Genomic DNA, 22,988 nt, shown 5'->3' with positions numbered 1-22,988 from the left:
GCAGTTACAGCAGGTGGCATCCCATGGCTGGGCGTGTGCTGGCTTCATGAGCCTAGAGGGGAGGGAGTATTCGTGTGAGCCTAGAGGGGAGGGAGTATTCGTGTGGAAGGATCCATGCAACTTGGGGGGCCGGGCAGGTGCGGAGGGAACATCGCAGGCAAGTGGCGGCAGGAGGTCAGACAAGAAACACAGAGAAATGAAAAGTGCCTTAGCTTGGCCGTACCGTATTGTACAACTCCTCTAGCCGGGAGATGGTGAGAAAGCGGTGCATGCTTACTCCATTCTCTATGAGCAATTTCACAAAGTCCACTCTGTCCAGCACCAGGGCATCCAGCATGGCTTGCTCCAGAGACCCCACCTGCAGAGCAAGTTGCTGAGTTAGTCTGCCCCGGGGTACAGGGACACAATTCTTTGGTGTCTCTGTGAACCACATAGGAGTGGATGCCCCTGGTATCCAGTCAACTCTCAGCACTTGGGGACTCGCTAGTAAAACGACCCACCTCCACTTGGGGATAGCCTGGTTTGAGTCCTGTCTTTGACTGTAGGAGCCAATGATTTTCATTTCCAAAAGCTGTTTCCTCCCCGCATTTCTTCCCTGGACTCTTAAAAGTGGCAAGGACTAAAGGATGGTTCCCTTCTGATTCTTGAACCAAAATCCTACAACATCAGAATGCCGAAGTGGACACTACGCTGCCTGTGGTCTCCTCTTCCCAGGCTGCATGGATGGGAACTGCCCAATAACCAGAGCAGAGGATCCAGGAGATGCCGTGTCTCCTTATAGAAATGGCAAGACTGGGACAAGGTGGTAACACAAGTAAACAAGGAACAGCTTATCGCTTGTACTTGTCACTGGCTAGTGTTTTATATGCAATTTCTGTCTCAAACATCCATCAGTACCATCTTGACAAACTCGGATCAGCAACCTGCTAGCAGGAAATGAAGACACATGCTCCACCCCAGGCAGAAGTCCCTGGAGGGGAAGGAAGGGGCTGCAGAAGACATGTGCATACTTGGTGCCATGCCGCGGTGATTCCAGGCACAGAAACCACACCCCAGGCCAATGACCGGGCTGTCTCCTGGGGACACGTGCCAACTTTCCAAGTTTTTATTTTTGGTAGAGTCAGTTGAGGGAAACAAACCAAGAACAGTTATATAAGGCTCCAGTTCACTCCGTGCTGTTCTCTGGGAGTAGGGAGGACCTGTCTCAGCCATCAGGACCAGATGGCACCTGCAGGCTTATGCCTGCTACACAGCCTCCTAGCTGTGACCTAGCCACAAGCCAGCATGGGGTGGCCTCTTGTGGAGGCAGAAGCCTATTCCCATCCCCTCCTTGACGAATCAACTAACTCCACTCCCTCCTGAACTTCACTGAGTGCGACCTTTTCCCCCCCTCCCCCCACATGTATATTTCAGCTATCCTAAAACAAATGGGATTTGCAGCTGAACCTTTGATGGCTGAAACATTTGGAGTTGTACTTTGCTGTTACTTGCACTAGGTGGCAGTAGCTTCCTAAACATGAGACTGGGACGTCCAGCAAGGTCCAAGGGGCAGTTTCATCTTAAAGAGAAAGCAGTAGTTGCCTGCACCTCTCTCAGGGGCCTCTTCAACAAATACCCTGGCCCACGCAGGTGGGCTTTGCAGAGGGGACGGCGAATACTCTACCGGCCACTGTTGCCCATAAATAAAGATCTGGCTTCGAGCGATGTCGACTCTGTTCCATGCTAAAGCTAAGCTCAGCTGGTCTGGGGCCGAGGCATTGGCTCCTGTGGGCAGAAGAAGGGGAGAGAGCACTGATTAGTTAGGGTACACAGATGGCCCATTTTGCCACATGCCCACAGCCTCTTCTTCCTGAGGGCCAGCTCAGAAGCAGGTTTGCACAGCCTTGAGAGTCTGAGGTAGGATGTTAAAATTTGGAGTTGGGCAGTTGTGTGTGTGTGTGTGGTAGTCACCTACTCTGGTGTCAATGTAAGTATTAAGAGTGTAGGGGTGGAGTCTAGGCTGTCAATCTGGAGATAGCCAATGAGACTTCTGTGGGTATGGCCTTCACCTGAGGATTCTGGGAAATCTGGGACTTCCTCCTTGGAGGCGAGAGACACTTCTCTCTTTCTCTCTCTCTCTGCCACTTCCTGGGAAACATTGCAGAAGAGAAGTCACATGGAGGCAACCAGACCTTGGAAACTGGAGAAGCCACAGAGAGACCCCTGCCAGTGCTGAGATGCTTACAACACTGGACCCAGAGACTTTTTACCCACTGGCTTGTGATCATGCTGCATTCGGCGTCATTGCATGTGTTTTATAAGTCTGAAGAGGACTTTATAGATTGGTATGGGACATATGGGCTAATATCGGACTTATGGACTTGGTCTGGACCGGGCTGGGATGGTTTCTCAATGTTCCATTTCTCTTGTATATCAATCTCTTTCTTTTTTAAAAAAACAATTTATTAGGGGCTCATATAACTCTTATCACAGTCTATACATATACATACATCAATTGTATAAAGCACATCTGTACATTCTTTGCCCTAATCATTTTCTTTTTCTCCTCCTTTCTTTTTTTACATCAATCTTTTTCTTATACACATATGTGTATCCATGGATTTGTTTCTCTAATCTCCCCAGACTAACACAGTTTGCGTGTCTGTGTGTGTGTATGAGAGAGAGACACTGTTTATACATTGTATAATTTTAGCTGCATTATTCATCTCTACTCACTGCCTGTAACATCCTCTCCATCCCAAATGGTCACCATAAAAAAAGCATCCAAACCCCCAAACCAAACTCACAGCCATCGAGTGGACGCCGCCTCCCATGCTAACAGTCTGGGACGGCGGGGTGAGGGTCAAAAGCCACTCTCGGGCCTGGCTCTTCACAGGGTGCTTCCACGTTCCATGTCATCAGTCTCTTCAGATCCTCAGGCCCCACCCAAGGGCTGCTGAACCAAATTGTATGCTAGCGAGATCTGAGAGGATCCTGGAGAAATCCTGGTCTCCCCAGGGGTTCCCTAGGGGTGCAAATGATTCGCCCACTCAGCTACAAACCCGAAGATTAGAGGTCCAAGTTCAAGCAGAGCTGCCTCACAAGAGAGGTTTGGCCATCTACTGCTGGAAAGCCTAGAAAGCCCTGTTCCGCTCTGACCCACAAGAGACCTGGTCCATAATGATGCTATTCTTGCCTTTCCCTGGTGGACAACCGTTGACGTCAAGGTGACGTTACAGCTGTGCATTCATTCCGGGGTGATGGTCGCCCTTACTGTCTGGCAGGCCAGCTTCACTGCTCTGTTGTACAAAAGCTCAGGAGGTCTTTCAGACCAACCAACTACCTAGCTGGGCTTTGGAGTCTAGGCAGAAACCATGGGAGCATTTCCCTTGAGACTCCCAGCTCTTCCTCTACATCCGTGCTGAGCTGTCCTGTATGGACAGTTGTGGGGATGGGAATTTCACATGAGATAAAAAAGCCAGCTGCACTTCTTCACTGACCTAGCTTCACATTTCAAGAGCCCAGGAGTCATGGGTGCCCAGAGGCTACTGAATCGAACCTGCACCGTGGAACATTTCTGCCATCGTGGGAAGTTCTTCTGGACCGCGGTGGTCACCATCAATGCACCCTGCCCATCAGCACAAAGCCATCTACCCACTAGATGCGAGGCCATGCATGAACACAGCATGGAAGGTGGGGAGGAGGTTGGGGGCTACCATCAGGGGACTTGAACATGACCTTTTATGGTTGTGTGAACCTGACCTTCTCTCACTATTTGATCAGCGGTGCAATGGGAATGGTAATTATCCTGTTTCACTGGCTGGGGTGTTGGGAAGCTGCTATAAAATCATGTGACTGCATTTACATGTGAGCAGGTTTTACAATTCACCAGGGACCCACATGGGCAATACCAGGGTCAGCACCACTTTCCCTTTAGCTCCATCACTGGGAGCCCAGCGGTGCTCCACAGGGTTTACAATGGCTGATTTTCAGAAGATCCCCAGGCCTTTGTGCAGAGGTGCTTTTTGGTGGACTTGAACCTCCAACCTTCTGGTCAGCAGCAGAGTTTGTTAACCAATGTGTTCACCAGGACTTCAAATCGCTTTGATCCTATTTCATCCCTGGTGGACCAGTAGCATGGGCCTTTCCACCCCTCACCTACTGAGTCAGTCTTCCCTTTAACAAGATCCCCAGGGGATTCCTGGGTACTCATCAGAATAAATAAATGCATACCATATGTACAAGAATACATCATGTAAATGTAAGAGCACACAATGCATAGGTGAGAATCATCTAGGTTCTAATGGAAATGTAGATTTGAATTCAATTTTAGCTGGGTGGGAGTGCAAATTCTCAGCAAGGGGTAGGACCAGAGAGAATCAGAAGCCCTGATTTCCAGCCCCGCACAGGGGAGATTCAGACTTGGCGAGCTCCCCACTCCACGACTGCTGCTTTTGATTTTTGAGAACGAAGGTGGGGACAATAAGTGCTTATGTAGTCTGGTCCTCTGGGCTCTTCAGTTGTGGAGACGGGGACAATGAGCCTGGGAGTGGTTGTCAGTGTTGATGCTATATCAGGGATTCCTGTAGCGCCTTTGAATCATGGAGCCAAGCCAAGCCTAACTCCCTGCTGCCGAGGTGACTCCAATTCACAGTAAGCCCTTAGGACCGAGTAGATCTGCTTCCTAGGGTTTTTAAGGCTGAAAATCTTTATGGGAGCAAACGATCTCATCTTTTTCCAATAGAGTAGCTGATGGATTCAAACCACTAACCTTTCAGTTAGCTGCCCAACACTTTACCCACTGTGTCACCAACTTCTTAGAATCACCTGTTGTTGTTGTTAGGTGCAGCTTCTGCGGGTCCTGTGAGCAACATTACAAAATGCGGCCCCGTCCCATGGCAGCCTCACAACTGCTTAGGCCCCTGCACGCGGCCACTGTGTCAATCCATCTTGTCAAACGTCTTCTTCTTTTTGGCTGCCCCACTCCTTTCCCAAGCATGATGTCCTTCTCCAGGGACTGGAGTAGGTGGGACCCAGTCTTGCTATCCTTGCCGTTAAGGAACACTCTGGCCACGTTTCTTCCAAGATAGATTTGTTTGTTCTTTTGGCAGTCCATGGTACTTTTAATCTTCTTCGCCAGCACCGTGATTCAAATGCATGGATTCTTCTACCGTCTTCCTTAGTCCGTGGCCAATTTCACAGGCATATGAGGCAACTGAAAATAGTATGAGACCATTGGAAACACTATGGCTTCGGTCAGGCACAACTTAATCCTCAAAACAGCATCCTCGCTTTTCAACCCTTTAAAGAGGTCTTGTGCCGCAGATTTACCGAAGGCAGCACATCCTCTGATCTCTTGACTGCAGCTTCTGTGCACGTTGATTCGGGATTCAAGCAAATGAAGTCCTTCACGGTCTCCACCGTCCCTCCAGTTACGATGGTGCTTTCTGTTAGTCCAGCTGTGAGAACGGGGTTTTCTTTACATCGAGTTGTAATCCAGGCTGAAGACTGCAATCCTTGGTCTTGATCAGCAAGCACTTCAAGTCAGAGAGGTTAAAACTCCCTGTGCCCAGGCTGGACCCTACCCATTAGCTCACGCTCTCGGAGGCAGACATCAATATCGCAGAATAATTTCCAGGCATTTTCAACCTGGGGGTCCACTGGCTAGGTGCTTCCTGCCTCTGCATATGCTTGTTTCTCCCCACTTCCCTTAGGGCTTTTAGATGTTGATATGAAGAAATAGGGAAGCAAGGTGTTTCCTAGAGCATGCAACAGAATAACCTGCTGTAACAAGCGCACAGTCCAGGGTCGCACTGCTCGAGATTAGGCTTCGGTAGGCCTGGGGTCAGGAGCCTGGTGATGTGGTAGCTTATGTGCTGGATTGCTCCCTATCAGGTCAGCAGCTTGAACCCTGCCGACCACTCTGTGGGAGAGAGATGAGGCTGTCGGCTCCTGTAAAGTTACAGCCTCAGACACTCCCAGGGCCAGTTCCGCTCTGTCCTGTGGAATTGACTCGATGGCAGTGAATGATTGAGTGAGGTCCTGAGTGGGATGTGCGTTTTTTTACTTCTCAGTAGTTCTCAGATGCTGTGAACTGCTGCTGATCTAAGAGCTGACAGCCACACGAGTAGTTAGACTTTCAACAGTTGGGATGCTGTGTTTCCTTGGCAGCTCTCAGACCATTGCTGACTCTGCAGGCCACACATGGATGGGTTTAGTCTAAAGCGCACCATGGTAGTAAAGTGGCTGGCGTTTGGAATGAGGAATATTGAATGAATGAGTGTGTCCAGGGGACTTTCCATCAAGTCCTCAGGCAATAACAGCGACTGCAGACTAGCAGCAAACCAACTGTTGTAAATGAGAGATAAATAGGAATAGTGTCAGAATGGAACACTGCCAATCTGAAGGGCTGGTGCCGAGGGCTCCTGGAGATTCATTTGAAAAGGTAATGCTTTACCATGTCCTTCGTTCCTCTATTGGCCACTGCTGGCATGCTGTGATGGCTTAATCGTTCCTCTTGCCATCTGTGTGTCACCCAAGTCAATAACAACAGCCCAAACCTGGACAGAAATTCGATGTAGGAAGCAGCCCTTGAGGTCACCAGGAGCCATGGGCCCGGATGTAATTAGATAAGTGTCAGATGAAAGCAAGAATTCAATGAAACTTACCTTCTCAAAACTTGAAAGCACATCCCACAAGAAGGCTCCTGGTGACAGATCTCCACCAGGGCGAGCCACCCCTCTAGTTAGACTGGGGCAGGCGGTCCCACATGTAGCTTCGAGAATCCTGTATATCAATAAAACCCTCCGTCCTGAGCAAACCCTGAAGAGCAGTCACCTTATATCCACTGCGGCTGTGCATGGAAATCCCTGAGTTTCACATAAATATAAGCATACACATTCTGGTTGAATTAGTTCAAGACATTGAGGTTTTAAACCTCCCTCTGGTGGTTCTAATAGGAGGTCAAGAGCATCTCATCTTGATGTTGGTGGTGGTGCAGTTGAGTCCATTCTGACCCATAATGACCCTGCGTGCAACAGAACACAGCAGTGCCAAGTCCTGAGATATCTTCATAGTGCTATATGGAGGCCATTGATGCAGCCATGCTGCCAGCCAGTCTCCCGGAGGACCTTCCTCTTTATCACTGACCTGTCCTTGGCCAAGCACCACGCCCTTTCCCAGGGACTGGCTTCCCCTGAGAACACGAATGAGACGGAGCCTCGCTGTCCTATTTCATAACATTCTGGTTGTACTGTCTCCCAGGCAGATTTATTTGCTCTTCTGGGAAACTACGGTACTTTCAACATCATCATTCAAGGGCACCCTTTCTCTGGTTTTTCTTATCCTTTGTTGAGCCATCACATGAGGCGATTGGAAACAGCGTGACTTGGGTTAGGCGCACCCTAATCCTCAACACAGCATCCTTGCACCTCAACAATTTAAAGAAGTCTTGCAGTCTAGATAGCACACGCATATTCATTCATCTATCCATTCATCCATTTGTACATTCAGAGGTATTGATTTCATGCCGACTCAGTGTCAGGCCCTATATCAGTCAGAAGCTTCTTGGGTGGCTTACATGGCTTGGCGTCAATTACGAACTTAGAGGTTGGCATTTCAACCTCCCTAGCAGTAACATGGAAGAAAGGCCTGGTGACCTGCCTCTGTGAAGATCCTAGCCCAAAATCCCACGAAGCAGGTATGCACCGCAACACATGCGGTGAACATGAGTTGGAATTTAAAAGACAATAGGTTGCTTTTGTTTTTGGTTTTCGTCTCAGTTTGTGTGCCAGTGTGAGACAAGAGCCTGCATCTAGAAAGTTTACAGTTGGATGAATGTGCGAAGCATCTCACGACATGAATGGACATGGAGGACGTCACACGTATTAAGATGAATCAATCACCAAAGGACAAACGTTGCATGAGATCAGAGGAAGAAGGTGAGGTTGCCTGTTCCTGTACAGACTGGCTGTCTCAGAGACCATCTCTAGATAGGGATGCTGCAGTTTGATTTTACCCAATGGCAATTAGTTTTGGGAATTAGGTATTTTAATTCACTGAGTGGGATAAGCCATGATGTGCTCTGTTACTACGTGAAAATTGGTGCCTCAGAAGAAAAGTCTGCTGATTGGTGGCAAGGCTATGGCACACATTTTGACTTTGTAACACTAGGGGTCCCCAGGAGTTGGAATCGACTCCCCTGCATCTGCTTTTCTGGTGTCATAAATTCAGGTCTGGAGTAGAGGGGGAGTCAGGTTTGAAGACAGAGACGCCAACCCATTATCACAGGTGGCATCCATGCTGGTTTATGAGACCACTAGAGGGCAGAAAACGGGTCACTGAATCATACCAGCAATAACAGAGTCTGACAAATAAAACACAGACGTTAACAAGAGATTTCTCAGGGTAGTCAGACAGAGAGGAAGAGACCTGGAGGGCAGGGTGTCCGGCACAGTGAACAGAGGTCTTTGAAGAGGTGGGAGTGGTCAGCCGGCTAAGGCAGCAGAGAAGACGAGTGGGAATGTGCAGGGCTCCTCATTGGCTGCCCGGGTGGACGTGACTCTGTACTGGTTTGCTTACTGTACGTGATACGATTGTACTGGTTTGCTTATTACCTTCCCCCTGGCCAACATAGCTGAATGATACCAGCAATGCCGTCAAATCTGCTGTGTCCTCAGAGTTCAGAATCCTTGGTACATCATATCTCCCCCGCCCCCAACAAACAAATAAGCAAAACAAACTAACAAACATGCCTAGAGATCCTAAAAGAGAGAGCAGAAATGCTTTAAAGGTTTTTTTTGAGGCTGTATCTGCTTACAGAGACAGACTGCCTTCTCTCTCACCATGGAGTGGCCGGCAAACGTTACTGGGCTATCTGGCCTCGCTGGGTACTTAATAGGCTTCTCATAAACAGTTGTTGAATGAATGAATGAACTGTCCAGTGGGCCCCGGCTTTGGGGGTTGAGACATAGTCCGTGATACTGCATCCTGATGTTGTAGAGTAGGGAATTAAATACATGGCAGCAATCTTTGCCCTCTCAAACTCAGACTCACTGCTATTTGGTCGATTCTGATGCATAGCGAACCCCCAGGGTCAAGTCACACTGCTACTGTGCATTTCCAAGATTGCAACTCTTTACAGGAATAGAAAGCCTCCTTTTTCTTCTGAGGAGCAGCTGGTGGTTTCAAACAGCTGACCTTGAGGTTAGAAGCCCAACCCATACCCCACTGTACCACTAGGGATCCTCTTAAACCTCGAGGGCAATTGGACTCTAACAGCGCAGGGGTGGGGTGGGATGAGGGAGGGCTGTCACATGCATGCGAACCCTGCACCACCGAGAACAGCTGGGGAGTGCCATCATTCTTAGTTTAATCCGGGCAATTCTTAAGGAAGAAAGTAAATTTGACCCGAGTAGGGAAGAGGATGGGACAAATGGACGTGTGGAAGGCTGAATGAAGCCTCCAAAGATCCGTCCATGTCCTCATTGCCGGGCCTGTGAGATACATCGCCGCATGCGGCATGCGAGACTTGGCAGCTGAGACTAAGAAAAGGAGACCGAGATAGAGAAAAGATCCGGGGTCACCTGCGTGGCCCAGGGTAATCAGAGGGTCTTTATAAGAGGGGAGTAGGAGGTTCAAAGGGGGAGAAGCAATGCGTTGGCAGAATTTAAGAGGTTGAACTAGGACAGTCGTCACCGGAGGCCCAGAAAGGCCCGGCCACCCTCTATTCCGCAGCCCCCAGAAGGAAGGAGGGCTGCCGGCACCTGGTTTTGGACCGCTGACCTCTAGAGCTCAGGAAAATACATTTGTGTTGCCTTAAGTCACCACGTTTGTGCTGCCACGGCAGCCATCGGACAGACGTAGAGAGTGATTGGAAAGCAATTTGCTGTAGGCGGTTGTGAGAGTGAGGTGCTATTAAGTCATCTCTAACTCATCTCAGCCCCACGGCCGACAGGATGAAAAAACAAAACAAAACCTGTCTGGTCCTGCGCCCCCCCTCGCAATTAGTGTGGCGTTTGAGCCTATTGTTGCAGCTGCTACTGTCAACCATCTCCTTGGAGGATCTTCCTTTTTTGAGGGCCTGCTGCTTTCCCAAGCTTGACGTCTTTTTCCAGGGCTCTCTCGATCACACGTCTAGAGTACGTGAGACAAAGTCTTGCCCCCACTGCTTCTAAGGAGCATTCTGGTCGAACTTCTCCAAGACAGATTTGTTGTTCTTGCTGGCCATCCACGGTCCTTTTAATATTGGTCACTAGCGGCGGAAGGACCTTGGGCCTCTACTCAAGCACTCCCTCAATGCATGAATACTTTCTTTTATTAAATTGGAACTCTACGATGCTCACCCTCCCGACACAACTGCTGAAGCCAAAGCGGGTGAACAAGTAAATGTGGTGAAGAAAGCTGATGATGCCCAGCTATAAAAAGAGATAGTGTCTGGGGTCTTAAAGGCTTGAAGATAAACAAGCGGTCATCTAGCTCAGAAGCAACCAAGCCCACATGGAAGAACACACCAGCCTGTGTGATCACATGGTCGTGAAGAGATCAGTTATCAGGCATCAAAGAACAAAAAGCATATCATTGGCTGCACACCTCCATGATACGATCGTCGAAGACAAACGGGTGCATAAGCAAATGTGGCGAAGAAAGCTGATGGTCCCGGCTATCGAAAGAGATAGAGTCTGGGGTCTTAAAGGCTTGAAGGTGAACAAGCGGCCGTCTAGCTCAGAAGCAATAAAGACCACATGGAAGAAGCACACCAGCTGGTGCGATCATGAGGTGCCAAAGGGACCAGGTATAAGGCATCATGCAAAAAAAAGAATATATATATATATACCATAGTGAATGAAGGGGGAAGTGCAGAGTGGAGACCCAGGGCCCAAGTGTTGGCCACTGGAGATCCCCTCATAGAGGGGTTTAGGAGAGGAGATGGGTCAGTCAGGGTGCGATGTAGTACCAATGAAGAACACAGCTTTCCCCCAGATCCTGGATGCTTCCTCCCCGCAACTACCATGATCCGAATTCTACCTTGCAGGGCTGGATAGGGCAGAGGTTGCACACTGGTACATATGAGGGCTGGAGGCACAGGGAATCCAGGGTGGATGATACCTTCAGGACCAGGGGTGTGAGGGGCGATGCTGGGAGAGTAGAGGGTGAGTGGGTTGGAAAGGGGGAACTAATTACACGGATCCACATGTGACCTCCTCCCTGGGAGATTGACGGCAGAGAAGGAGGGGAAGGGAGACTCTGGATAGGGCAAGATATGACAAAATAAAAATGTATAAATTACCAAGGGCTCATGAGGGAGGGGGGAACGGGGAGGGAGGGGGTAAAAAAAAAAGAGGACCTGATGCAAAGGGCTTAAGTGGAGAGCAAATGTTTTGAAAATGATTAGGGGAAAGAATGTATGGATGTGCTTTATACAATTGATGTATGTATATGTGTGGATTGTGATGAGAGCTGTATGAGCCCCTAATAAAAATGTTTAAAAGAAAAAAATATTGGTCACTAGCGCCGTAGCTCAAATGCATTCATTCGTCTTTAGTCGTCCTTATTCAATGCCTAACTTTCACATGCACAGGGGGTGTGTTAGGCCAGTTTGTCTAGAGAACAGATACAATGACACTCATCTAGATCTAAGGAAGAGCCTTATATCACGAAGTAATTAGATAGGAAGAAGGCACCCTGGTCCAGTCCATGAGTCAGAAACTAGTTATGTTAGTCTGGGTACTTTACAGAAATAAATCCACAGAAACACATGTATAAGAGAGAGTTTTATATAAAGGGTAAGTGCGCATTAAGAAAACATCTCAATCCAATACTGCCCAAGCCCCAAGTCCAACATTAACCCATATGTCTGACACCAATCCAACAATTTTTTCCATTTTTATCTTGGGCAAATTGTCCCCACGCATCCTCTGGTTGGCAAGTTGGTTTGTTCTGCAACGCTTTTTAAAAGAGAAGATTGATGGACAGCGACAGTGCTGCCATGAGCCCTGGCGGTGCAGTGGTCTCGAGGTGCTGCCATTCACAAGGACAGCAGTTTGAAACCCCCGCAGTGGCTTCCAGGGAGAAAGATGGGTCTTTCTACTCCCATAAGCCATTACACTCTCGGACAACCACCGCGGCAGTTCCGCCCTGTTGTGCAGGGTCACTGTGAGTCGATTTTTTCTCGACGGCAGGGAGCTTGTCTGTTTTGTTTTATATGGCTGGGGTTTAAGATGTTACAGAACAACTTTCAACAGTCTTTATGTTCCACATAGAATCTGTGACTGTCTCGTCATTAGATGCTGCTGTGGAAAGAGTGAAGGCAGGCTGGTTTTTCTGCCCCAGAACCAAGTCGATCATTTCTCCTGGCATATCAAGGTATTCTTATTCCGCTTGGATGCCCAGTAACTCTACTCGGCTCTGTCTTGGCGTTCACCATCCTGAGCCAGTTTTGCTTGGATTAAGGTGGAACTTTTAAGATCTAGGGTTTTTTAAAATGATATTTTCCTTTCAAGCGGTATCTTAAAATGAGGTAAGCACATTTCAGAGCATTTGTCCTGATCCATTGTTTTGCTTTTTGTTTTTAGAACCAGCAGCTCTGGTGGTTATGCTGGGTTCCCACTTTCTGCTTTCCATAAATACAGTTTCTTGGTAATTTTATGAATTCTTCACTGTCCTTCCTTTTTTGTTCGCTGTCTCTATTGTTTGGGAGAAAGACAGGGCTTTCTGCTCCTGTAAACAATTAGTCTTGGAGGCTCACAGCGGCAGTCCTACCCTGTCCTGGAGGGTCGCCGTGAGTTGGCATGGGTTCAGTGAGAGTGAGTTGGCTTTGTTGGGCTTGGTCCTCATTTCTACTCTCTGTGCTCTGCACTGGGTCCTGCTAATCCAGCCGCGATGTGATGCGCCGTCACCCCTGCTGTCTGTGAGTGCTGCTCACGTTTCGCCCTTGCTGCCCCCACTTCCCCTGACCTGAACTTTGGAGTTCTCGCCTTAAGGGATTGAATCACCGAGTGTATGGAGAAATGTGGAATCATCATGCTCATTTGTTTCTCAGACACATTTCTGTAAAAGCTAATCTTCTGTTAATGCTGTTTTGTTCTGTCCCTAATTTCATTTCATTTTACTTTTAAAAAAAAGAATATCTCTGTAGGCAGGCTGTGCCAGTTTCTCTTTGAGTATTCGTTACTTAAGGAGTTGAGTTATAATGAGCCTGCGGTAGCGTTTCAGGCTTGCAATTTGCCACAACTGGAAGGCTTCCTTGTCACCGACCACGGCAAAGACACACTCCTTCCTGTAAGCACGTCTTGTGAAACGAGCCACAGTCAGAAGTACTTCTGTCACCTCCAGCTCACTCTCCCTCTTGACACACTGTTTCCTGCCACCGAGAGAACTTTGCACCTTGGGGTGTTTCTCTCACACCTCCAGGAATGGCCACGTGGGTAGCATTAACTGAGGACCCCCATGGCCCGCTCTCTATCCCCAGGATCCACCCTGTCCTTCCCCTTACCAATATTTTGGAGTATAGGCCCTCTTTTCCCCCAAAATGGAGTTTATAGCTGTTGGTTTCCCTCCCCTCTGCCCCTTTCCTTACTGGGTTTTGGAGCTTCTTGGAGAAGGGGGAGATGGTGTCCCTTGTGAAGGATTTCTTAGGTAGGAGAGTGTCCCGACAAGAGCTCTATTCTCCCCATTGCAACATGGAGAATGGACAGGGCTGTGGCCAGCATGAGGCAGGAGAATCACCTGGGAGATTACTGCAGTAAATCAAGTCACAATTCCCAGAGGCCTCGCAGTGGTGAGTCAGGGGGGAAAGGAGGAGTAGATGTGACAGAGAAGGTTGGAGACCAAGGTATCCAGAATCCACAAGCATTTGCTTGGGCAAAGTAAGGACAAAGGAGGCGGAGGCGCTGAGCCTAGATAACCGGATGAATGGTGGTGAACAGACATGGGGCAGTCAGCTAGAGGGGAGCTTGTGAGGGAGAAAAAAAGGAATCTGGTAGAATTTGAGGGGCCTGTTGGCCATCAAGGGAGTGGTCCAGCAGGACATTTGAAAGGGGAAGGGACAAATCTGAATGTCATTAATACAGAAGGTGCAGAGTGCCCAGTGATGGCCAGGAAGACTGAGTATCCAGCCCCTCTTACACTGATGGGAGGAAATACAAGGACCACCATCCACTGAGAGCCGTTTAGCTGGTAGGCATTTTACATATACAGACAGACACTGGAGTGCCTAGGAACCGAGGGTCTTTATGCTGTCAGGAGCCCTGGTGGTGTAGTGGATTATTTATTAGACTGCTAACCACAAGGTCAGTGGATTGAGCTCACCCTGCACTCCAAAAAGGGCTCCTGAGGGCACAGTGATGATGCACTGGGATGCTAATCAGCATTTCAAACCCACTTGGTGCTCTGAGAAAGATGAAACTTTCTGTTTCCCTAAAAATGGGCAAGTTCAGAAACCCATCCAGGCAGTTCTAGGCTGCCCATTGGGAAGCTGTGAGTCAGGATTGAGCCCATGGCAGTGAGTCTGAGCCACCCCGAAGGAGAAAGATGAGGCTGTCGACTCCTGTCAAGATTTACAGTGGCAGAAATCCAAAGGGGGCAGCTCTACTCCGCCTTAGAGGGTTGTTGTGAGTCAGAGTTGACTCACTCAGAGTGGCAGTGAGTTTGTTTATTATGATTTGTTTTACCTCTCTGTATCTGCGTGTTGCAACATGCAGGCTCACAGAAGTTTGCCCACAGTGGAGGAGTGGCAGTGAGACACACTACTGTGGCGGTAATTCCGAATCATAGCAACTCTATAGAACATGGTAGAACTGCGCCCCAGGCCTTTTGAGACTGTCAATCTTTCCAGGGTAGATTGCTTCCTCTTTTTCCCATGGAGTGGCTATATTTCACGTGACCACCAGGGCTCCTTGAGTGGCAGGAAGGAGTGGGTCAGATCTGAAGCATCAAATGTGGTAAAGACAGCTGCCACTCAGTGTATTGTCAGCAACCCTCTGTAGGGTGCTCATGTGACTTTTACCCTGAGCGTTGCTGATAATTCACTGAGTTGTCAGTGGAGGCTGGTTGGCCTCTCTGGGATGGTCCGTCACTAGATGAGGGCAGGTCTCATCTAACCTGAGTAGTCTCAATATGGTCTTGCTTGGTAGACCAGGTAGGTTGTGTTGACCTTGCACTAACTATCCTTCCAAAAAAAATCAAATCCACTGCCACTGAGCCGATTGTGACTCACAGTGACCCTACAGGACAGGGGAGAACTGCCCTTGTGAGTTTCTCAGACTGTTTCTGGGAGGAGAAGGCCTCACCTTTCTCCCTCGGAGTAGCTGGTGGTTTTGAACTGTTGACCGTGCAGTTAGCAGTCCAACTTGTAACCATTACACTTCCAGGGCTCCTTGCGCTTTCCTTACGAATGCCATTCTTTTGTGAGCTATCAGATGATGCCACCTCTGGCCAGATGAATGCAGTTTTTAAAAAAATCTAGAGATTTGAAACTTTTTGGGTTCTTCCCTAAAGGAACTTGTCTGGATGGAATCTCCTGCCTAAGGATTTGCTTCATTTCCAACCATTCACTTGGTTCGCATGTGTTGCAGAGTTGACCGTGAGATCCCATCCACCCATTCATTCATATAAAGACATTGGATCCTCTGCCCATCAGAGCATCACTCTGGTGGATGGAAACTGGCCTTCCCTGTGACCTGTGTTGCTAGGATACATTTCTACTGGCTCTCCAGAGTAGAGAGGCTGCTGCTCTGGGGGCTTTTCTTAGGCATGGGAAGGCAGCATCTGAGGAAAACCAAATGAACAGCCCGAGATGCACACATAAAAAAAGATGAGGGTGTGCAGAATTAATTATTTTTGCTCGATTTTCTCACCCTGAGATAACTATCGTTTCCTCTTGGTAAAATAACTTGAGCTAGATTCCCAATGGAAAGTGAACAGGAGGCGGGGGGTTGGTGGGGGTGGGGAATGGCTTTAGCAGAAGGACTCTGATCTGGATTTTACAGGGACAAATAAAACAGGAAGTGGAAGGAGCTCTTTGTGGGAAGATGGGGTGTGTCACTATTGGCTTATCTTTACTGTCCTTTGCTGCTTGTATTTGACCTTGACTCATGGCGCCCCCATGGGGTTTTCAAGACTGGGACCTTTTAGACACAGATCACCAGGCTTTACTTTTACTTTTTAAAAAATTTATAAATCATCTTTCCTGGGCTCATACAACTCTTATCACAATTCATACATACATCAATTGAGTAAAGCACCCTTATACATTCGTTGCCCTCATCGTTCTCAAAATTCACCTTCTGCTTGGGTTCCTGGAATCAGCTCATTTTCCTTTTTTCCCTCCCCCTCCCTCCCCGCTCCCCCTCCCTCACAAACCCTTAATAATTTATAAATTATTATTTTATCTTATCTTACACTGCCCGGTGTCTCCCTTCACCCACTTTCCTCTTGCCCACCCCCCAGAGTGGAGGTTACAGGCAGATCCCTGAGATCGTTTTCCCCTTTCTACACCCCTTCCCTCCTGGAATCGCCACTCTCACTGTTGGTCCTGAGGGGTTCATCTGTCCTAGATTCCCTGTGTTTCCAGATTCCCTACTGTACCGCTGTGCATCCTTTGGCCTAACCAGGTTTGCAAGGTAGAATTGGGATCATGATAATTGGGGGTGGGGTGGGGGAGAGGAAGCGTTTAAGAACTAGAGGAAGGTTTTGAGTTTCATTGTTGCTACACTGAACCCTGAGTGATTAATCTTCTTCCCACTACCCCTCTGCAAGGGATGTCCAGCTGTCTACAGATAGGTATTGGGTCCCGATCATGCACTCCCCTGATTCATGATGATATGATTTTCCCCCCTGCCTTTGTTGTTTGAAACCTGGTCTCCTCGGCCCTTCATGATCACACATGTTGGTGTGCTGCTTCCATGTGGGCTTTGTTGCTTCTGGGCTAAATGGCCACTTATTTACTTTCAAGCCTTTAAGTCCCCAGATGCTATATCTCTCAGTAGCCGGGCACTATCAGCCTTCTTCACCACACTTACTTATGCACACATTCATCTTCAGCGTTTATGTGGGGAAGGTGATCACACAATGATGGTTTTTGTTCTTTGGTGTATGCTACCTGATCCCTTCAACACCTCGTGTTCACTTAGGCTTGTGTGCTTCTTCTCTGTGGGCTTTGTTGCTTCCGAGCTAGATGGCCGCTTGTTTGCCTTCAAGCCTTTAAGACCCAAGATGCTATATCTTTTTGATAGCTGGGCATCATCAGCTTTCTTCACCATCATGTTTGCTTATGCACACGTCTGTCTTTAGCGATCATGTCGGGAAGGTGGATATCATGGAATGACCGTTTAGCTGAGCAAGGTGTTATTGTATTGAGAGAGTGTGCATGAGGAGGCCCAATGTCCACCTGCTACCCTACTATTGAACGTCTAATATATGCACATAGGTCTATTTCCCCCATAATCATAAATATATTTATATATGTACATGTTTGTATTTAGGCTTCTATGTATGCTCTTCACCTCCTACTCCTTTCCTCTATTTCCTTATGCTTTCCTCCTGTTCCACTACCATGTTCAGCCTTCATTCTGGCTTCAGTAATTCCTCTCAGTAACCTTGCCCTTGGTCACTTCCTACCAGTCCTCTCATCCCCTCCCTCCACTGGTTTTGAACCACTCATTGTTCCCTTGTCCCTGGGTTGGCCAACACCTCCTCCCTTCCCCTACCTTCCACACTCTCATGTCCCTCCGGGACCATTGGTCCCATTATTTTCTTCTCAAATTGTTTGTCCAGGCTATCTTATCTAGGTGAACCTTCAGATATAGTAATATGTGCATAAAAATGCAGATGGTTTTGACAGCACCAAAGTGGCACATAAGAACATGGCATCGAAAGAAGCAACACTGACATGCTGACAAACAAAAAAGCAACTGACATAAAAAATTTAAAAGAAGAGAAAAAAAGGAAAACAAGCAAAAACAAAAAATCTGTTAGTAGTTCAAGGTCTGTTTGTTGACCTTTAGGAGTGTTTTCCGGACGAGTCTGATGGATTGCCACATCCTGGACCCAAAGTCCATCCTTTATATTCCCTCAGGACCCCCTTGCTCTGCTTCCCTACTTTTACTTTTAAGGTACCTCTGGGTGCCTTTCAACTGACAGCCATCAATGAGCAGCTCAATGCTCCACCTATTAGACCACACAGGGTCTCATATGGTCTTGTTTAATGAATAAAAACAGCTCACGATAACTAGCATGTCTTTCATGCTGAGCTTATGTCAGGCACTCTTTCCAAGTTTTCAGACACTCAAGTCTCACAACAACCTCTGGGGCACTATCATCCCATTTTGTCGGCAGTGGAGCTACACAAGTTTGGCCAAGATCGAGTTGCCGGGAAGTGCCATGGGTTCAAACCAAGGTGATCTAGTTTCAGAGCTGAAATTTTTGGTGTCAAATTCATCTTACTGCCTCTGAGGTTGAGAAGGAAGTGTGAACTCACTGGCATGGAGTCAATTCCAACCCGACTCACAGCCAGTCTCTAGAGAACAGGGTAGAACTGCCTCCGTGGGCTTCCTACACATTAACTCTCTTTGGGAGTAGAAAGCCTCATCTTTCTCTGAGGATTGGTTGATGGTTTTGAACTGCTGGCCGTACAGTTAGCAGCCCCACCAGTAACCATTTTGCTACCAGGGCTTCTTTATAGTAAATTTAATTGAGTTCCCTCCCATTCTCTGCCGGCACTGGGGAAACAAGGCTGTAACCAACGCTTCCGTCTTGGGCTCTCTCCTGGGCTTCTATCAGCCAGTGTCTGCTTCAGACAACAGACACTGAAGACTAATGCCAGTTTCTGAAATGATTTAAACCAAACCCACTGCAGTCAAGTGAATTCCAAGTGATCGTGAGTCTACATGATGGAGGGCTTCAAGGCTGTAATCAGTACAGGTGCTAACGGCTACACCACTCCAGAGTGGAAACTCAACTCCTTCGTTCTCAGTCTCCTTTGGCACAGCATGGGTGGGTTCTGAATGGAACCCCCTCATGCCTTGCCCCCTTCCCCAGTACCAGTCATTCCAATCTGCCTCTAGCTCCACCCCTTCCTATTAGTCTTTTGAAACAAACCACCACCACCACCACCACCACCACCACCACCACCACCACCAACAACACCAACAACAACAACAACAACAACAATGAACTAGTTGTTTCAGAATAGAACTGCCCTCCGCGGCCTTAGTAGGCATCCGTTTCAGAGTTTCCGCTCTAAGCAGCTATGCTCTAACGTCAAATATTTTTAAAAACAGCGAATTAGGCGCTTCAATTAGTCCTTGGAAGCAAGGGTGGTTTTACTTTGGCTCACCTCCTTTGGGCACGCTGTCAGGAGAGACCAGTCCCTGGAGAAGGATTCTCATGTAGTAGAGGGGCAGTGAAAATGTGGAAGACTCTTGACAGGATGGATTAACACTGTCACTGCGGCTGCAGTGATGGGCTCCCACGTGACCATGACCATGAGGATGGCATAGGACGGGGCCGTGTAACCTTCTGCTGTACATGGGGTCGCTGTGAGTCGGAACCCACTCAATAGCACTTAACAGCAACAATAAATTAGGTGCTACATGATTTAGAAAACTGTCCTCTTTGACAGTACAATTTGTTATCTTTTTTTCATTCTGGAATTTGTAAGTGCATCACAATATGTTGCTTTCCAAAGATACCATGTAACAAGACATGCTCAAGAACTTATCTATTGGATAAAATGATGTGGACCCTTAGGGGCAAAATGAATTGAACTCTTTTTGGAAAACATTATGACCTGCTTATGTGGAGGATGAACCTCAGTAAAATAAGTCTTACAAAGATTTTAATTAAATTAATATGATTTTTAAAAAATACCCTCTCCTCAATCTTATATTGCCCCCACAGAGTAATTGGGACACTCCTGCTTTTGTATTTATAATTGCTCTTATTCATCCATGGCATTTTGGACTGAAATGGCCCATTTCAAATGCTGCCTCTGTCATACAATGTCCTCTGGACCCAGGCAAGAAAATTTCCTTTCATTTGAGCCTTGATAATATTTTAAAGTACATTATGGCCTGTACTTCTTATTTTCAGGCGGTTTTACTGGTTTTTGAATACTTAGCCACCTTCAAGATAATGCCTTGTACACAGCAGGTGAAGGGGGCCTGGTGGCTCAGGGATTAAGCACACGTTTTCCCATGGAAAAGTCAGTGGTTTGGATCCACAGCCTCTTCGGGGAAGAAAGATGTGGCAGTCCTTATGTGACCATATGTCTATCCTTCGACCCTCTGGGCCAGATCCACTCTAGTCTACCCGGCTACTCTGAGGTGGAATCAATTGGATGGCAACGGGTCACACAGGGAGTGCCCTAAGGTACTTGATGCTTGGTGGGACGGAGACCTGGTGGTGTGGGGGGTTATGTGTTGGTCTGCTAAGCTAACCACCAGGTCGACAGTTCAAATCTACTGAGTGAGAAAGAGGAAGCTGGCTGCTCTCCCAGAGCCACAGCCTCAGAAACCCAATGTGGGGTCCCTTTGAGTTGAAATAGACCCACTGGAAGTGGTTATTGTGACCGTTGTGGGCTAAGCTGGCTCCATGGCAGAAGTCTCACCTGTTGTGTGGGAAATCCAGGTTTGCTTCCTAGCCAATGCCCCTCTAGTACAGCTGCTGCCTCTTGTCACCGGGAGATGTCTATGTTGCTATGACGCTAAAAGAAAGGTGCCCTGGTGCCGTAGTGGACAATGCACTCAGCTGTCAAGTGTTCAGTGGTTCGAACTCACCAACTGCTCTAGAGGAGAAAGATGAGGCTGCCTACTCTCATAGAGTGATAGTCTTGGAAATTCCAAGGGGGCAGTTCTACCCTGACCTGTAGGGTTATGATGAGCTGGAATCGACTCAATGGCAGTGAGTGAGATGGTGTTGGACAGGTTTCAAAGAAGCTTCCAAACTAAAACTATGGATCACAAAGGTCAGACTCCATTGTGCACAGGGTCAGCACAGCTAACTAAAACAGTAAGATTGACCATCACAACACCATTCGGTCTGGTGACTAGGGTTTCTCAGAGGCCCGAGCAAGGTAACAGCAGATGGCAGCTGCCTGGCTCAATTCTGGACCCTGTCAGGTTACCGTTAATAGAGAGCAAGTGAGTGGCAAGTGTAAATATAAGCAGTCACAAGTTCGTTGGATCTTTTCTCTTTGGAGGATCACATTGTAGAGAATAGGTTCTTCCAGTCTCCTGCCTGGAAGACGAAGAAAGACCCGTCTGCCAGTATTCTCAAACACTGTGGAGGCAGAGAGCTGGCTCTTAGCATCCACGATGCAGCCGTTTGTTTAATGCCTCCATTCCACACTGCAATCTGGCCTTTCCCGTAGGCCTGTTGGCCTCTCGTCCAGAGACTCTCTTGATCTTCTTCAGAGAGTAAGTCTTTCCTTTGTGGTTGGAGAGGGTTTTGGAGATTAAGGGGAGGTTGGACATTCTCTCTGCTCATAAAAAAGACCTTCGACAAATTCGTGAACATTTGTCTTCTTTTTATCCCCATTTTACCAAGTCCCGGGTGCACCGATTTGTGAGCTTTGGGGGTATTTTGAAATGTCAATAAGCTTGATAACAGCTTAGCAGTGGCCTCCCCATTCTCGTCTTCCATTTGAAGCCTGGTCCTAATGCCTCTTTAAGGGAGGCTGGCACATGCAGTCTCCCAGTTTGCACATTCCAGTGAGAGACATCAGTATGGTGAAGACAAATTACTTAATATGAATACAAAGTGTTCAAAGTATCCACCCCCTTATCCTCTGGGGCACAGTTCTACTCTAACACACACACCTGGGTTGCCAAGACTCAGAATTGGCTTGATGGCAGCTAGTTTGGTCTGGGGGTTCTTTTTGTTTTAGAGGAGGGAGCCTTGCTGGGTAACATACACATTTGAACCCACCAGCGGCTCCATGGGAGAAAGAGGAGTCTTTCTGCTCCTGTACAGATCCGCAATCTTGGCAACCAAGTTCTTTTCTGTCCAATAGAATTTTGAGTGTTTAAGAGAGGGTCAGAAGAGAATAACAGTAGATTCATATGTTCAATGACCACATTTATCTGGATGTCTTCGTGTATCAAGGACATTTTTATTACCATGCAAGGACAATTTGGTCATCACTGATCATCTGGGACATGTCAGTGTGGGACAGTCTTTAATATCTGATCCTGGCCACAGAAGCTTGTGATTCTGAAGTCGGATGGCCTGGATCCATGTTCGGGCTCCATCACGTACTAGCGGTGAGACTTTGGCCAAGATGCTTCGCCTCACGGTGCTGCTGTCCTTGCCTTGCTGCCTCAGTTTCCTCAACTGTGAGATTGATGCTAATGAAGACACAGTTTGAAGATTCAATTACTAGTACTTATAGACATAGTATTGTATTCGGGTTTGCTTTTGTGCAAGTTTCATTGTTATTGTTGCTAAGATTTCTCTTATTTGTATTAATGGAAAGAACCCATTTTTTGAACTGTGCTGCATGATTATGCAATTCAGAGAAGACAGCAATCAATTGCACAAATGAGGCATCTGACTCATTGTTTTAAAGCAAATCCAGGAGCAAAAAAATTGTGATTCTGCAACCCTGCTGGCGTGTCTGCAGGGCCGACTGATTCACAAGCTGAGAGTCATTTGGAAGCTTTTGGTTTGCAATTAGCCCAACGTGCAGAACACCGCGCCTATCTCTTGCTCTGTTGCCAATTTTCAGTAGTGAGCAAGTCCCAGAATGGAAGAATTCTTGCTTCTGTGCAGCAAGGGCCAAGCACCGCCACAGGATGGTCAGCGGACAACAGGACCAGGGTTCTGCAGACCTGGATTCTAGTTCAGTCTCTCAGTTTCCTTGTTAAAAAAAAATGGAGGTTGGGCTATGACTTTCATGGCTCTGTCTGGCTTTAAAAAGGTACAGTGTGAGAAACAGCTAAATCAAAAGCTACTGTGTGGCAGACTTATGAGCATACACAGAACCCCGAAAATCTGTTAGGAATGGCTTGGCC

The 22,988-nt window shown here is 47.7% G+C and overlaps 1 protein-coding gene across 4 annotated transcripts in view; it reads right to left on the bottom strand.

The window, feature by feature from the left end:
- TRPM3 (transient receptor potential cation channel subfamily M member 3) overlaps positions 1-22,988 on the bottom strand; it is a 1,016,950-nt gene that overhangs the window by 136,116 nt on the left and 857,846 nt on the right. For all 4 annotated transcript variants that reach the window (XM_075559069.1, XM_075559071.1, XM_075559072.1 and 1 more), the window contains exons 10-11: positions 1,664-1,764; positions 224-358 (exon numbers count right to left, since the gene is read on the bottom strand). In XM_075559069.1, the coding sequence (XP_075415184.1) occupies positions 224-358; positions 1,664-1,764 (236 nt within the window). The remainder of the gene's footprint in view (positions 1-223; positions 359-1,663; positions 1,765-22,988) is intronic.

The sequence above is a fragment of the Tenrec ecaudatus genome, chromosome 10, assembly GCF_050624435.1.
Source record: "Tenrec ecaudatus isolate mTenEca1 chromosome 10, mTenEca1.hap1, whole genome shotgun sequence".
NCBI lineage: Eukaryota > Metazoa > Chordata > Mammalia > Afrosoricida > Tenrecidae > Tenrec > Tenrec ecaudatus.
The sequence above is the reverse complement of the archived record's forward strand: the minus strand, read 5'-3'. Positions and strand labels throughout refer to the sequence as shown.